Raw genomic sequence first — 18,616 nt, 5'->3', positions numbered from 1 at the left:
AATGGGAGAGTATTTGAACAGTAGTTTTACAGTTTGTCTGCATATCAAAATATTACAATGAATATGGGGTATTATGAAATTGTTTTTAAATATTGTGATTTAATATTTGTACCTTATCGCCCACCCCTAGATGTTTGTTCCCACTGTAGTCTTCATCAAGTGGCTTAACTGCAGTATATTGTAGAGAGAATTTTCACTGAAGTACATTTCTCTTTAGCATTCTACAAGCTGTAATGAAAAATGCTCTGTTAGGTGACATTACTAGTGGAATGCTGTGTTATTCTGCAGTGCAGTGTTGTATGAATAAAACAGAACCTCAATTCTTGTGCGTTGAGTTGCTTGCTTGCAGTTGTTCCCAACTCAGTGTAGTGTTGCAGATGAGGCAGAAAGCAGAAGGAGCAGTGATAAAATTAGGTGCTATAGAATGGTGACTCATGCACCAGGCAGGCGTTACATTGTAAAACGTGAATAGGGTGAGACTATGAGAAATAGGTATAGGCATGGATCTCTACATTTTAGTACAGTAATACTGGCTGATTTTGGGTGGGGTTGTATGATTGTAAGTATGAGAGAGAGAGAAAGAGAGAGGGAGAGATGGAGAAAGAGGGTCAGCATGTATGGTGGTATGTGTGACAGACTGTAAAAGCCAGAAGTGTGCAAGTCTGTGTGTGTTCAATAGTGTTGGATCGATACAAATTTTGACTTCAGATGGTTGCAAACATGAAGCAAAAACAACTTATTGCACCTAAATAAGAATTGTAAAATTATCAAAATGTCTATGTCTATAATGTCTATGTTTTATAAATATTAATAGAATTGCATTGTGGGATCTAATAAGATCATCAGCAGTTCTAAGTTTTAACAGGCTCACCCTTTGTGAGTAGTGTTTGTATGTGAGCTCTGTGCCAAGGTGGAAGTAATTCCTCATTTTTGCTAGTCATGCAAGCCAGACATCTGCCAATCATCATAGAGTGATGCATTTCACTGTAAAATGTGGCCAACAACGGCCTACGTTGACATGATATAGGCCATTTGACAAATATGCAAAACGAACATTCACAGTCTGCTGCTTTTGTGCGGCATCTAGGGGGAGGTGATTGTGAAAAATCCCACGGATTATCTTTCTCTAAAAGGCTCATTTCTTGTCACAGTGTCCAGGACGGCTGTTCACTATTGCTGAAAAACAAAACTTTATTTCCAATGAAAGTGACAAGCTCAGCTCACATGTAAATGGCTAAGACTACATTTTTACCAACACTTGCAGTTGAAAAGTTGCAGCCTGGTTGCACAAGAAAATGCAGCATGCTGTCTGTAGTAATTTCCTAAGATCATTAACAATTATCCATATTCCTTCATTCAGACATTCTCACAAAGGTAGATAAGTAGAAGGCAGAGGGAATTTCAATGTACATGTGGGTTATGTAGATGATTAGGAAACCTTAACAGGATGCCTCCTTATAGTTGCAACAGTCATGAACTGTGGATATATGTGCACCCAGGTCTTTAGCAATGCTTTTGTAGTCTTTTCTAGTCTTCTGAAAGTTGTTCACATCTAGGCATGGTTCACAAATTTGTCAGTTACCTGGCAGGGTGTGGAAGCATCTGTGAAACACACACTTTCAATCTCATTTACTTAATTGGATACATTTTGCCAATTAGCTCTTGGTGAAGACATTAACACAATGTAAATGAGGTTCAATTACTTTTTCTAGAGTTCTTCTGCACTGTATGTATACTCAATATGCTCAATAAAACACAAATAGTGCAGCTGATTGTGTGTGATCGGTTAAGTTACAAAATGTTTGTTTTTAATCTTGAGAACATTTAATTTGTAATCAGTTATGGCAATTCCAAAGGGTTCACTTAATGGAGTTATGTAATAATTAAAGGTTTTCCAGAAGGACCCTGCTCAAACCCTTCTCAGAACCTCACCACTTCCCTAGCTTCAGCTTATGCTCTGCAAAGGGGGCCCAGAACTCCAACATTCAAGTTTCCTTCCTTGCCTCAGCCCAAAGAGAGTGTGGTCCTCACTTCGCAAACTTGTTATTGCAACCTTAGAAGTCTAAGTCTAAATTAGAAGTCATGTCCATAAATGTTTTAAATTGTGTTGAATTGTTCACCATTGCATCATTACCCTGCTTTTAAATTTTACCAAAACACCATTATCCAGCTTTCACTGGGCTGGGCACAACAGACACAGTACATGCCCACTATGACTCTTATAATAGTGTCATACATGTAACATATGAAGTCATAATTATGAAATAGTTGAGTAAGTCAATTATAACATAACATATTGAGACTTTGTTGATTCACAGTTATGCGATTGTACACCATAAATATCATAATCACATCCTAGTCATAAATGAGTCACAAAACACATTATAATGACATGCTATTTCCATGTTTCTATGATTCCATATTATTACATTAGGAGGAAATTACAGCACAACCATGTGTTTTAAACCACCCTTTTAAAATCCTGAAACGTGCAGGGGGGAAGCCGCTCTAACAGAACCGTTTTTGTGTTTCCCCTTCACAAACACAATTAGGCACACTGAGTGCCAGGGGTTTTGTTTTTGAGCTGAAATCAGAATTCATCTGATTTTTCAATATTTCAACCAACAGTTTGATTTTAAGAGTTTCATTTTCCATTAAAGCACACTGATTTACCTTTTTGAAAAAGAGGCGTTCAGAACAGTTTAATGTATAATGGACCATTCTTAGGACTATTACAAGATCACAAAATTCGCTAGTATTGGGGGGGGGGGATTCTTATACAGGACAATATATGTAATGAAGCATGTAGTTACAGATGAACTTATCTCTAAAAGGCATGAAGCTGAAGATGAACTGTTTTATGCAAGATTAATGTATTATTTTTATTTTGCACAATTCAGAGTAAAAAATGAAAGCAGTGCCATGCAAATGTCTGGGCACCCCAATATTTAAATAATAAAGACAAGTCTGTAAAAAAAAAATCACACTGTCTATAAAAACTAAAGATTCTGAAGATGAAAATAGGATGGCTCCTACAGCAGGATAATAATCCTAAATACACCTGAAAATCCACAGTGGACTACCTCAAGCGGCACCATGAGCCTCATAGTCCCCTGACCTAAACCTCATCCTCAAAATCCTTGAATAGACCTCAAAAGAGCAGTGCAGCAAGACGAACTAAGTCAAGTAAATGTTTTTTGTATAGCGCAACTGTTATACAACTTACAACTTTACAACTGTTGTCATCACAAAGCAGATTTACATAATTAATTAGTACAGAAAAGAACAGAAGTATAGAAAAGACAGAAAAGAAGAAATAACATAAGAAAACATGAAAGATCCAAGGCCCCCAGTGAGCAAGCCAACGGCGATGGTAGCAGGGAAAAACTCCCTCAGAGCTGGAGGAAGAAACCTTGGGAGGAACCAAGGTCAAAACTGGTCAGAACTATTTTTGAGAACTAAAGATCTCACAGAACTATAAGTAAAACTACAAGGAAGAGCGGGTGACAATCCCTCAAACAAGAACTTGCTGCAAAAAATGGCAGTGATACTGCGTTTTCATACCAAAATTCTCATACCGTCCAAAAAAGTGCTTTAACAATGCAAACAAATTGAACCATGGTAGATGTGAAAGCACCCTCAGGACTGTTATTTTGAAACAGTAAAAGATGAGAACTCAAAATATAAAAGAAATGTGTCCCCTTAACCTTTATGCTTCTTGAAAATCAGGTCATCTCACTTAGCTATTCACAGTAACACTCTCTTAGCTATTCACAGACTTCTACACCCCACTGTATATGATTACAGTACTGCATCAGTATTCTGCTTCTACCTAGCTACATCAGTATGTTCTCTGTGTGCCGGCATGTTTTAGTCTAGGAAGTGAAAATACAGCAATACACACACACTTGCACAAACACACTCACTCAAGAGGTTGTGCTCTCACAAATTGTGCACCTCCACAAGGAGAAATAACAGGTCACATACACACAATACACATACTTAGCCTTGACCTCGCCCTTACAAACACACAGACGCGCACACACACAAACATATACGTAGACACCAATACACACAGGGATGTGCAGAGACAGACTTTGTCTCCTCCTCTTCTCCTTTTCTGTCAAGCACTCATCATGAGCGATTAGCCAGGCCTGGGGAGGGAGGCCGCTGCACCAATCACGCAGAAATCTGCCATGCTCCGGGGATTTGGGGCAAGAAGAAAAGAAATGATGGATTTGAGATCTTTTGAAGCTCTCTGGGAACGAGGCAGAGAGAGTGAAAGAGAGAAAGTGAGAGAGAGAGGTGTGTGAAGGAGACAGAATATGTGTATATATGTGTGTGTGTGCAGGAAAGAGAGAACGGTGTCAGTCAGTCGAGTAGATTAAAGGGTTTTAGTGTTCCTCTGCAGTGTTCTCATACACACAGCTGAAAGGACAGGCTTAGCTTGCCTCTCTCTCCTTCCTTCTACACAATACTCCACCAACTCCAGAGGACACGGCTGCATGTTGTTCACGCAGAGAAACACTCTGCACTCCTCTCTCCCATGAAATACACACTGGTTCTTTACAGACAGGTGACGCAGTGCATTCTGGGACAGGGAAACGGGATTGACATGTCAGCACTTCCTGACTGGAAATTTATGCAAGTGCCATGCCCCTCACCCCTCTCGAAACCGCTCTCTCCTGCACAAGGTCATAATTTAACTTCTTTGTTGTTTACTTTGCCCTGATAGCATTGCTTGTAATTTATTGTATAGTTTTAATTAAATGGATTGAGGGGTGCTTAAGTGCCAGAGGTTTTTAAGACAAGCTATTTTTTAAGAAGCACAAGGTTATCTGAAAAGCTTGGGCAAAGCACATAAAGCTCTGGTCATAAAGTTGAATAGGCTCTAAAATCCAGATGTGTGTTAGTGGAATTAAATGGTTATACAAATGTCAAGCATTAGGATACACACTCATACACATATACATTGTTTAAAATACATCAGGCACTTCTTCAAATTAGTGAATCCAACTACTTTAAGGCAAACCTCTTCCTGACAGTTCTATTGCGCACACACAGCACATATACTGTCCACATATAAGCACTGCCAACCGAGTGTGATGCTCAGGATCACTCACACATGAGCCTAAAGTCACCATGCCCGATGCAAGTGCCAGCAAGGAGGAGTACACAGTCATGTGAAAAACAAAGTGTACCTTCTTTAAATTCTATAGATTTACATATCAGGACGTAAAAATAGCATCTCATAAAAAAACATGTGAAAAAGTACTACACTAAATAAATGCTAAATATGGCTTGTAGAACATCATTAGCATTAATTACTCTAAATAATGATTTTCTGTATGACTTTCAGTCTCTTACATCGTTCTGGAGAAATTTTGGACCATTCTTCTTTACAGCGTTGCATCAGTTCATTAAGGTTTGTGGACATTCTTTTATGCACAGCTGTCTTGGGTTGAGGTCAGGACTTTGACTGGACCATTGCAACAGCTTGATTCTTGACAGTTAGTATGAGGTGTTTGTGCTGAGATGCTGTGTTTGTTTTTCGCCCAAAGTGGTGCTGTGCCAAACATCTCTTCCTTGGTCATGTTCTTTTAAGAAAGAAGAAGCTTTTTCCTGGCAACCCTTTCAAAAACTGTTATGAACCTACACATTTAACAAGCTAACTGAGGCCAGCAGAGTCTGAGATGTAACTTTTGGGTTTTTTGCTATTTATCTGAGAATTGCAGGGCTGTCCACTCCTGGGAAGATTGGCATCTGTCCTGAATGTTTTTCACTTAAAAAACATTCACTGTAAAAGGATGGACTTTGTTTGGCAATAGCCGTGTAATTGTTTTCAGACTAATGGGCAGCAAAAATGGATCCTCTAAGATCATTACTGATGTATTTTCTTTTTGGTATTTGTTAACACACACCTGAATACTCCAGACCAGTAAATTGCCAAAACATCTTCTTTTGTAGAGGGGATGGAGGTGATTTATAGAGATCACTTCATCAAGGGCATTTGATTAGCAGCACCTGGCTACTACTTAGTGTCTTAATTCCTAACATGGAAACAGTTGTGGTGTACTTAATGTTTCACACACTTTGTGTTGATACGTAAAATCATAAAATTCAAAGAGTGTGGACTAATGTTGATAATCGATTAACTGTAAGAATAAACAAACAAATAATGTTTTCTCCTCAGTGGACGACATGGCAACCTGTTAGTTTAGTAGTAGTAGCCAGAGATATCAATTTTCACTGTTTCTGAATGTTGCTAACATCAGCTACATGTACATTTACATTTATGCCACTTACAGAGTCTTAAGGGATGGCAGGTCCAGCCGAGCTGTACTTGAAACTCAAAGGGCTCTTATTACGAATCAGGTTTTAACCATTGCCATCAGGTACAGAAGGGCTGATCTATTTTGTAGGCCAGTGGAGCACAGCATTTGGAAGCCAGTGGAGAGAATGCAGTAGTTTCAGGGATGTACAGCTCAGTCTTTTTGGGGTTGAGTTCCAGGTGATGGGCTGCCATCCATGACAAGATGTCAGAGAGACATGCCGAGATGCCAGTTGAAACCTGTGTGTCAGAATGTGGGAAAGACAGGATAGGCTGAGTTTTCTCAGTTTTCTACCATCTAATTAAGCAAAGACCAATTTAAGCATTTTGATGGTTCTTAAGCAAGTGTATGTTTCCATAACATGGTGTTATACAGACCCATTGCCTTGATTAATGAATGTTTGAGGAACCCTTTTTTAAAAGTGTACAGATATGCATGGTGAGACTGAGCTCTTATTGAAATGACTGAAATGTAGCATGGTGAGTTGGAAACATACTTACATACACCTACAAATGTAACATAGCCTGCTATGCTAGCTCACTAATGATACTGCAATGTTGAACTCCACTTAAGTGTGCTAGATGAGAAGCAGAGCTAGATTAGAAGTGGAAGTCTCTCTTCCAATCTAGCACACCTGTCGTGATGTTCAGATACTCTGCAGGACCCCAGATAATTGGAGATGGTGTGAACCAGATTGGTTCTGGAACTAATTTCTACAGGCTGATAGATCTCCAGTATCAGCAATGGCCATCCCTAATTTACACAATGCAGAGTGTGATTTATTACTGAATTCACTGCATGCCCCATATAGCAGTTAACCCAACGTTTTCAGCCAGGCTTTGTAGCTTTCCTACATATCCTTTAATAACATGTTATATATTTCTGGAACTGTACATGCTCCATGTGGTGGAGCGACCAAGTTAATTATTATCAATGCTTTTCCTTCGCTGCTGACATTTATCTGAGCTTATTGGTTGAGGCACACTCATCAAGGGCTGTTTACAATGTGTGAGTCTTCTCAATGGGGTTCGTTTGCATTATCATGTGTGCAGAGGTGGGTAGTAACAAATAATACTGAGTATACTGAATAATAAATACTCAAGTAAAATGATGATGTTGATTGTAAGGCTGCTGATTATTGGTTATCATCCTTTGCCTAAGACATTCTAAATTGGTGTTTTCCTTCCCACATTTTAACTACTGTGAACCACTGGTAGCTGAACAACAGTGTTAACCTTTCTCCCAGGAGAAGATCCTGAGGGCTGCTATTGTAACACCTGTCCTGACCATGAAACACACGCTGATTACACCCACAATGCAGCACCACATGTGTACACACAAGCCTCCTGGGACACCAGCAGACAGAGACAGCGAGGACTAAAGTGTAAATCAGAAACAGACCAGAATAGCAGGAATTAAAAAGTGATAGCAACAGAATTAAAATGAAAAGTGGAGTGACAGGGCGACACAGAAAGAAATGGGCTGTGAGGAACTGAGAGGAAGCTGCATGTACAGAAGAAAGGGGGCATAGGGGAGAGTAAGCAAGAAGGAGGCAGTTGGAATCCGTCTGGCTCCACTTGGCCCACTTTTCCTCGCTGGAGAGACATGATGTGTCACCTTTTTTCTGCTTCTGCAGATGTTTTCAGGCGTGAAGAAGTGCCCTTTTTCTGTGCATTTTGCTTTTCTCTGGCTGTCGGACTAGCTGGCCTGTCCTGGTCACAGTTTCCCGGATGGGTGCAGCTCTGATCTCCAGCATGGGCTGAAAGTGTCAGAGGGTACAGGAAAGAAGAAGGCAGTGAAAGGGGAAGAGAGGTTGAGAAAAGCAGTGAAAAGAACAGAAGAGATGGCTCAGTTTTTTCATGGGTGTTTATTTAGATGGACTATCAGGTTCTGGGAGTGGGCCTACACTATTAGGGCATGTTTACACCCGGCATTATCATGTGTCTTTGGTGATCGGATCACATTTGGATTTCACTTGTCCTCCAGGTGTAAACATTCCCAAAACACATTGTGATTGGATTACAAAGGGTCATTCAAACCACATTCAGAGGTGGACAAAGACAGATCTGGTGAGATGAGAGCAGTAATACATAGTTTGTTTATTTGCGGTTTAAATAGTTCATTGCATATGCCCATTTCTGGCTGTCTCAGTAGCCACAATTCTTCTTGGGGGCCAATAGACAAACTATACAAGGACAATCAACAACAACAAACAAAAAAACAAGAAAGGAAGCAGAATGAGTTTTTCGAGAGTACCTTTGAGGATCTGAAATTCTGACCAAAAAAAGAGTATAACCAAAGGTGGTCAGATAGAGGCTTCAAAATGAGTTTGTATTGCATTGTGTCACATGCGCTTGACTATTTTTGTTTTTATGTACACTAAAATTTGAGACGCAATGTCCAAATCAATGTAAAGAGTTGGGTCCAATCAGGGGTAGACAAGCTCTACCCACTACACCAAGCTGGTAGAGGGATTTGAGGTTCTGGCTTCATTGGACTGTGGGTACACTGCTTTTACCCACATACAGGGTTAAACAAGCAATGTCCATTTGTCCAAAAGCAGTGTAGTACTAACAGTATTGGAACACAGAATAGTGAGTATCGTTTTAGCTCTGACAGCTAAGATGGTCTCGAGGTTACGTTACCTTTGGGAACGTTTAGCGTGAGTACTGCCTTTCATGTGCGTTCTCTCGCTCACTTTCTCACTGCCCCTCCTGCTCTTCAGCAAGCTTCTTTAACAGTTTTCTCAGCAGGAGCCGCAGTCGGAGTGTCCAGCGTTCACTCTCCCCTCTGCTGGGTGACAGGACTTCCCAGCATCCAGAGTAGCAGTCCCTATTAACCTGAGAAAGAGAGAGAGAGAAAGATGGGGGATCATCATCATCTGCAGTGTCAGGACACAGGGAGGAGAGCTGTGCTATTCTCTACAGTGTTCGGAGAGGAAGCGAGGCGGAAGACTCCTTTGTGTGCAGAGATTATGGAAAATAATGTTGTGGGGTTTGTTTATAAGCAGAACTCCCAGAATTCAACACTACTTCTTGCTCTACCTTTATGCGACTCCTGCGTACACCCAGTGGCTACTGTTAAGTACACTGTGATCCTCGAAGAGCTCCCTATAGAGCTTCCACATTCTTCTGTGTGAATTTTAATCATACTGACCTACTGTTCTGAATTGTTCTGCATGTTCTGATTTGAATTTCTTCTTGCCCCTTGCTAGAGGCCACTCCTGTGAGGTCATGCCTGTGAGCCTACAGCTGGTGGAACTGCACTTGTGAATGTGCTCCACAAGGCGGGCTTGAGTACCTTTCTTTGTTGAAACAGGAGCGGGGGACAGGAGCCTGTTGATCTTTTAAAATGTCAGCCCAGTGCTGGCAGAGGAATTTTTTATTTCCTGGGCCCATTCTTCTGCATTTTTACCTGCTTCTTTCCTGTGGCTCTGTACATGGAGCAGGATTGATCTTGGAGTGTACACACGTCAGTTCATTTATGGGGTTTGTAAAATTGCTGTGCTTTTGACCCCCCCTGAGGGAGCCCCCACAAATAGTCCTGAATAATGTGGCAATAAAAGCATACGATGTGATGACTAGGGATGCACCAGTGTACACCCCCCCCCCCCCCCCCCCCCAAAAAAAAAAAAAAGCATCCTGTGACTACTGATGACTACTGATGTGACTACAAGATGATAAACAATCTTATAGCTAGGGCTGCCACTAAAGACTATTTTTCTGTTGATGAATCAATCAACGATTGTTTTGTAGATTAGTCAAATAATCTAAACGGTTTACATATTAAGTGCAAAACTATGAACCAGCATTCCCTACACTGAGAAATGTGCTTAAGGTAATGGCTGAATAGAGTACTTAGTATGGTTTATATCTAGTCAAGCCCAAAGTGCACAAACACACACACTGGCTCAGTCAATTAACATTAAAGCTCAGATTCTAGTCCTAACATTTCTCTTAGTTATGTGTTCACTGGAAATTTTCCAAATATATAACTTCCTTTAATAACGAGTGCATTTAGTGGCTACAGGAACAATGAGATTTACAAAGCGTCCAGTAGTAAATAAAGTCTGGTTCATACCTGCAGACGAAATGGCCACAGTTGATGGCACATTCTCCACTCGAAAACTGAAACAGTGCAGCTAGTCAGTTCATTTAAGCTAAAGAGTCATTTGGCTCATCTTCTGGATTTTAGTGTTGTACTTTATGTTTGCTACAGACTTGAACGATTCAAGGTATCCTACTGAAAACCTAACTAACTAATTAGACTACTACCTATTTAGACTACTCCACCTCCCCATGTAAAACCGTTTAAACAGGACTTCATCAAGACTTCAACAGGACAGATCAAGTTTAGAATGGACCACTGTTTCATTTTTCACGGCCAGTACATAGCTAATTTGATAGATGTAAATGTGTTGTAAACACTAACACTAAAGAGAGTCGTGACCATTTTCAGGATGGTGATATATCTACAGTTGTAAACATCTGAGCACATTTGGCCACAACCTCTACAAAAACTATTCAAAAAAGATATTTGCAAATGTCAAAGCACAGATTTTATATTTGATGAAAAAAAATATTTGTGGCATGTGGAAATGCCAGTACCTAGTAACAGCTTGCTGATGCTTTTCATAGCCAGTTAGGAGTTAGTTTTTTTTGTTTCAGGACTTTTTAACCACTGCAGATTTCTAGTAGCTCTGTGATATTCTTGGACAGTCTTAATTACAAAGCATGTTTAAGTCAGGGGACTGTTAAGGCCTTTCCAAAATGAGTCAGCTTGCAACTCTAAAAGTAGCTTATGGCGAATTAAGAGGTTTCTGTGTGTTTTGGATCATGTTATAAAAGCCATCTTCTTTGAAACTTTAGTTTCTGGCCTGTCTGCATCAGAATTTTGCTGATATTTAGTAAAATACATTAAATGCAAAGCTTGTACTTTTTTTCCTTCAAATATACCTTGGGTGATTGTAGCCAAAGAGCTTTATTTTCATTCCAGCAAGATCATATTTGTGCAAGCAACACTGTACAGTAGAATAGTGCAGCACCATTCCTGTCAGCTAAAGCTTCCTGGAGGTCTTTGCAGTCTTCCTTGACTTCCACATTTCCCCTTAACTGACATTATCAGAACCAAATCAGACTGAAAAGTCTATACCTGATCCATTAGAAATGTCACTGGATCAGATTGGGACATCCCTACTAATACGTATATTTCTATTCATGTGTGACTTTTTAGCATTGTTCGTTTATGTTGTTTAGAAATCAAACAAATCCAACTACAACATTGGAGATGCTATTGTGTTAGATTATTAGGCAGATTAAATGACACAAATAGCTGTGACATTGTACTATCCAGTACTGGATAATTATTAATAATAATAACAACACAATTTACTTATTTATTAGTAACTACTACATTGGCCACCGCTGTACTGTGCACTCCAGTCTCAGCTAAGGGTTTCATGAGTGCAAAGGAGAAATGGAGTGGTTTGTCTTGAAGTGGGATTCAAACACATCAGGGTCATTGACAGCTTTAGATAAATGTAAATCCCCCACCCTCCTCATTTACACATATTGTGAAGAGATAATAACTCATTGGATTGTGAAGCCACAGACACTCCCTACAGCATGGCACCAACTAGAAGGGCGCTGAAGCCAAATGCTGCTGTCGCCTGGCCGCACGTGAATAGCAGTGAAAGTGGCATCTTGAATAGGCCTCGTTAATTGAAAACTCCATGTACGGCCGCGGCTGAGAGCGCGCAGAGAAATTAGAAGACAAAAACACAATTAATATGCCACAGGGACCTGATTAACGAAAAAACAGCAAGATCCAATTCTGTAGAAACACACACACACACACACAAATAAACTGTTGCTGCCTTGATAGGCACAAAAATGTTATTTTAAAATTAACATAAATGGACAGTGTTTGTTTTGGTCTTTATGTATCGGGCTCTTATTTGTGTAGAAAAAGAAAGATGATACATTTTATTTACTTAGCCACAGGTACCTTTTTCGGGTGTTTATTTTTTAGGAATTTTATGCTTTAAAGTGCCTCAGAAAGAGAGAGTGATGGCATTAAACAGAAAAATATGAAAGTTATGAGGTTTTCATATTACTGAAATGCTTCAGAGAATGATTATACATACTTGTGCTTGTGAGGACCTCATGGTTTCGTTGTGATGGTACACAGAACTGATGCAGGCTCAAGCTTTTCTCCCTGCTTTCCTCTCGGTTCTTCTCTCTCTCTCCATCAGGGTTTTGAATTTGATCCTTCACATTTTAACAGCAAAACATCTCCAACCTCTCTTTCTCTCACACTCCCTCCCTCACGCTCTCTCTTTCTCTCAATTTGCTGGGGAGTAATTGAGCGTCTGCATGTGTGTTCATTAAGTCAGGGCTGTGAAAGGAGACTGCTCATTTGACTGTAATCCCCCTCTTTGTAAGTGTCCTGGTGGCTTACATATCTGGCTGTGTGTCTCATTGGATGTCCAATACCACATTGACTACAAGCTGTTTCCAAGAAGCAAAAGGATGCCATCTCTCTCTCTTTCTCTTTCTCTCTCTCTTTCTCTCATTCTCTCTTATTTTCCTCCTTCTCTCTGACTGTGAAGGAAGCTAAAGGAAGGCAGAGGAGATAAGAGGATGCCGCGAGAGGGAGCAGACAATCGCATTAGGTCACGGCTGCCTGGGCCAGGGGTGTAGATTTAAATGAATCGTGAGAGTCCGGTTGTTAGTGTCACCCGTTTTGCCCATAGAGCCAGTAAGGATGGCAACTGAGAGTCAATCACAACTCTCCATGACTCACTCATCAAGGTCAGCATCAGAGCCTTCTAGAGCGATGGCTTAGTTCAGGCCTTGTCTAAACTGCAGACTTATGTTTTATTTATTTATTTATCTATTTATTTTTCTCCCACTTAGCTCCCCCCTATCACTAGCAATGTTCCTGACACTAGGAGGGCAAGGACATAACACTTGTCTCCTCTGATAAATGCAAAATCAGCTGACACACTTTGAGGAAAGCGGCGGCCACATCAGCTTACAGACTCCTGTTCTGGCTGCTGTAAGAGGGATCAGGGATAGAGCTTCATTCATACCTTTAGTTGTATTCAGTTTTGTTAACTGGTAATGGAAGCATATAGCTTGATTTAATTTAGCATCGTGCAACCATAGCAAATGCCTGCCTAAAATAATATCAAACAGTATAGACAGTCCCGGTTCTGGAACTGGCTCTCCAGTTCCTCCAAAAATACTGTGTTAAGCTTAGTCACTCCACAGAACGCAGTTTCACTGCTCCACAGCTGAATTGGCTATACATTTTTCTGGCAATACATTAAGGATATTATGCAAGGATATTATACAAGCCGTGTGCACAGTTTTACCACGTCTCCAATATGTGCACTGCAAAGTAGTTGAATCCACAAAGTAGAAGGGTTGTCTGAACTTTTCAATGTATAGTGTAGTTGCAGTGCAGGACTGAAGAAGCTAAGTTTTTGACACTCAACATGCTTTGACTATATTTAGGGTAACGGTAAAACTGTAAAAAATATGATTTATCATTGAGCCATTGCTTTTATATATCAGCTCATTCTTAAACCCTCCATGCATTGAGGTGTTACATCAGGGAAAATGCCGAACCATGCAGTGCAGAAGGCACCTAAGAATCACAGGGAGAGAAAGGAAGTACAGTCTCGGTTAATAATTAAGTAAGTTTACCTAGAAGGAGCGCAGGCTCTCTTGTTCTTCTTCTTCTTTTTTTTCTTTTTTTTTTTTTGCTGACAAATTTTTCATTAGGCCCAATCTTTGAACAGTCCTCAGCTTCTGTGTGGGTGTGAATAAACCAGAAGCTACATTTCCGAGGTGAGACATAGCAATTAGAGCTGTTGATGATTCACCATGTAACTCAATAATGGCTTAGTGGTTAAGGGGAAAAAAGTGGTTTCTTCCTTTTGGACATGTTTGCGTTTTTCCCATTCTCTCTCTCTCTCTCTCTCTCTCTCTCTCTCTCTCGCTCTCTCTCTCTCTCTCTCTCTCTCTCACTCTCTCTCTCATCTGTGCATAACACAGTGTTCCTACTTAATGAGACTGCAGTGACCTCTGGTGGCCTGGAGCAGAGCTACACATGAATGAAGGAGATTCCCTTACACCCAGGCTTTTTTTTAGAAACACCTGTGGTGTACCTGTTTATGGGTACAAAAGTTATTTAGCAAAGAATATTTCCCAATAAGTGAGGTATAACAGTTGAGGATACTTCTTCTCCTGTTATAGCTCTTCTCATAGACTCCTTCTTTTTGCTGTTAAATGTGAAAGAATTGTGTCACCAACCTTTACAAAAGGCATGCACACCTGCATGGGGTGTAAGTGCTGTTTATTGGTGCAGTCAGCTGTATACTGTTCATCAATGAAATGCCAAAGGTACATCTCAACTGCAATGTCATAACATGCATCCCCAGAGAGTGTGTGAGAGAAGATGAGAGAGAGAGGGAATAAGTGAGAGATGTATGCTTGAACCTAATGTGTTAAAAAGAAAGAAAAAAACGGCCAATGAGGAGCTGCGCGGAGGGGAACGGGTGCTCCCCAGGGCATGTCAGATTAGAGCTTTGTTGTTCAATTCACAATCACTCTCATCCTCTCTTCTTCTGCCTATCTTAACATCACTACCTCTCTCCCTCTCTTTCTCTTCCCCTCTCTCTCTGCATCTCTGTATTAAATGTGTTTTAGGGTTTACCCCTGTTGCTTCAGACTCTCTCCACAGCTTTGGTCAGCGCACTAAAAAAAGCCTATTCATAAATTCACCTTGTCCTCTATGAAAAACATTATGATAACTTATCCCAGCACAGAGTGCTCAGTAACTGCAGCACCACTCCTAGACTTAAACAAATTTTTTATTATAGCACAGTTAGTTCTGACCTTGCAATATGAATGAGTAAGAGGCATTATATGAGTGCCAGAATCTCCCGATACTGGCACTCGTACTGCATTTTTAAAATCCCTCAATCAACTCATCTTTTTCTTTGGTAACCTAGCAACAGCATCTATTTAGTGAAACTATTTGTGTTTGCAGAATAAAAATGAATTTAATTGAAATCCTAATTAATGTTTGTATAATTTATCAAAGACTAATACTATCTGTTAATAATGAAACTAGGGGGCCGTAAGTGGTTCAGTGGAATAAGGTACTGTCACTATAACCAGAAGATCGCTAGGTCAAATTCCAGTCATGCTGCTAGGCATCAGCAGCTGGGGCCCACAGAAAGCACAATTGGTCTTGCTCACTCCAAGGTGGGTAGATAACACTTTCTCCCCACATCACACCAGTGTAATGCTGGCTGGCGCTGGTGCTCCTGGCCGATTCATCAGAGCTGGGTACACAGCGCTTTTCTCCGAGCGTTTTGGCTGCCTGGTGACGTTGCATCAGCGGTGGTTTGGAAAAAGAGGCACTGGCTGGCTGTTCATATGTCGGAGGAAGCGTGTTTTGGTTTCACCCTCCCAGTGTTGGGAGCATTGCATATGATAGGGTGAGAATATGTATGGGTTGGGTAAATGGCAGTCTGTTGGCAAACATTGGCACTATTGTTCTTGAATGTTCTTAATTGTTCTTGAATGCAATTCTCAATCTGAACATTGTTTTCTTTTTTACTTAGACCAATTGTAATATAGTCTTTTAGGCAGTATTTTGAAGCTTATGATAACCAATACAAAACAAAGCATGATGTTAAGAAAAAAAGCACATCTAAAACGTATTTCTTTGTTAGGACACTTTTGTGAAAATGACCCCTGATCCTAGTATCAGTTCTAGCACCCTGGGCAAACCCTTGCTTTTACGATGGGCACCTGATAGCTCTTATGTATTTATATAATACATAATACAATATAAGTCTGTGTATTTGTGTATTGTGTATTTAACACTGGAGCATCAACAAAACTGTAGAACAGCCCCCAACATGTCAGCCAAGTCCAGACTAAACCACTTAACCCAGGTGATGTAGCGTGTTCTCACTCGTTTTATATTATTATTAAACAATACAACACTCAGACCGCTCTAACATTATATTGTGTCATAGGAGTTTGTTTTGGATCTGTATTTAGTTAATAAGAGGATTTTTTTTGGTAGTTTTGTTAAGCTTAGTTTTTTCTGTTCTTTGTGTTTCAAGAGACGTTTTTTGTGGTTGGTGGATGATAAAGCTGAAAAATATGATAAATAGTACCTGTCTCCTGTTGGCTGCATGGCTAGGTGCTTAATTTGATACAGCTGTGGCAATGAAACTGAATGAGACCTCCTGAATTCAGCAATAAAAAATGTCTGAATACTTTTGTAACTGATCTGACCCATCTCAAGGCAACCCAGCACAGTTTGGGAAACATTTTAATACTGAGAACTCTCAAACTGCTTAATGCAAAGTATTTTATTTGTGTGTGTGTGTATGTATTGACTTGTACAGTGTGTGTGTGTGTGTGTGTGTGTGTGTGTGTGTGTGTGTGTGTGCATGTCTTGCAGTATAACTTCCATCTGTTTTTGTGCCAAGTCCTGCAGTGCTTCTGCAGTACTGGCTTATTTAAAGCACACATGCACCATAAGTAGCACATAACAGACAGACATACACACATGCGCATATACACACACATACACAAACCCAATTGACTGTCAGAGGCATTTGAGTCTCTCATGTGGTATGTGGGGTCAAAGGCGACCCACAGTGCCACACTTTATGGTGACCATCAGCACATTAACCTTAACATAAGCAGACATGATTCAGCTTTAGAATGCACACTCTTCTGCCTTCTGCCCCAGAAACTATAGATTCATATGAATCACTGTCAGATGTATCTTAAAGGCTTCTCTGTGACAGAACAGCGAGCAGCAGCCTAAAATTGTGTTTGCTCTCAGAGTGTTCCACTATTGGATCATTAAGTGGATTCCTATATTAAACATTAAATATATAAACCAACATTGCAAAACACTATGCTTCTAAAATGGATATGTACATCAACTCCAGATTAACTGTAGCCAACAAACAATGTTTACACATTATTTTGAATACAACTGATGTCTCCAAGCAAGATATTTATTGAGTGATTGAGGACGATATTGCAAAGAATGATTCTGGAGGAAATTGGCCTTGTCACAGATAGCAGATTTGCAGCATTATTCACCCTACATCTGAACCTTATGCTAAACACACCATTACACTGTCTTGTTTTCTGTTTATCACTGTGTTCCTCTTACAAATGTGTCTGCTAAATGTGCAAAGCCCATAGGGTCCATATCAGTGGGGGCCTTTCAGTTTAGCATAATGTACTGTCATTCCACATATACACAAATGTACAGTGAAATGAAAAAAATATCTCACCGACCTCTTGATTGGGACAATAGAAAAGTAAACCATAGAAAAGAAAAGAACAATATTCCCTACATGACTTTGTGTGATGGTCCTCTCTTGCTCACAAGGATCGTGACATGATGTGTGGTTTTCTGTCTGCAGGAAGTCCAGTGAACCTGACGTGTCGAGCATTCTTTGGGTACAGCGGTGACGTGAGTCCACTTATCTACTGGATGAAGGGCGAGAAGTTCATTGAAGATCTAGATGAGAGTCGAGTCAGAGAGAGCGAAATCAAGTGAGACAAAAATTCTTCTCTAAAAGTCTTCTCTAGCTAGTGAATAGTTAGTATACCATGTTGTAGCTCTCTTAGCAACAATACATTTAAAAATCAAATTTAAACAAATATTCTCTTACCCTAGAACAAATACTTGTTTGATATCAAATGTGTGCCTCATTAAGTTTGCATTTGAGCTATTAAAGCTAATGTAGCTGACAAACAATGGACCTTTGTACCTCACCAATTAGGTTTATACAAACTACTTTAAGCAGCTGTCCAAAATCTGAAAACAAAAGACAGCAAGAAGATTAATTATTTCTCTGTTCATTTCAAATTAAGTCTTAAAATAAAATTAAAACAAGTAAAAGAGTTTTACTTTTACCACCATGTTTATTCATGCCAATGTAATATCATAAATATAAGAAGTCAAACTTCTCTGGCATAATGGCAGTTAGACCATTGGTTAATGTAGGTGCAGGTGCAATCGTGGAAGTGAGAAGACAGGAACTAAACAGATATGTTTAAATCTATACAAATCCACACACAATGAGTGATGACCGTAGAAACAAACGCTGATGTAAAACTAATTCAAAAACATGCTCATGTGGGGCTCACATGAGTGGAATATGGGCTTGGTGGCTTTCAAATTTTAAATTTACACACAAACTCATACAATGTGGAAGTCTGAAC

General features: G+C 40.0%; 1 protein-coding gene across 4 annotated transcripts in view; it reads left to right on the top strand.

The window, feature by feature from the left end:
- The window catches only part of LOC140547794 (interleukin-1 receptor accessory protein-like 1-B), a 327,860-nt gene that overhangs the window by 261,340 nt on the left and 47,904 nt on the right, over positions 1–18,616 (top strand). For all 4 annotated transcript variants that reach the window (XM_072670986.1, XM_072670984.1, XM_072670985.1 and 1 more), the window contains exon 7: positions 17,812–17,944. In XM_072670986.1, the coding sequence (XP_072527087.1) occupies positions 17,812–17,944 (133 nt within the window). The remainder of the gene's footprint in view (positions 1–17,811; positions 17,945–18,616) is intronic.

This window comes from Salminus brasiliensis, chromosome 25 (genome assembly GCF_030463535.1).
Source record: "Salminus brasiliensis chromosome 25, fSalBra1.hap2, whole genome shotgun sequence".
In the NCBI taxonomy this organism is placed as follows: Eukaryota; Metazoa; Chordata; class Actinopteri; order Characiformes; family Bryconidae; genus Salminus; species Salminus brasiliensis.
Note: the sequence above shows the minus strand (reverse complement) of the source record. Positions and strands in the feature narration are given on the sequence as shown.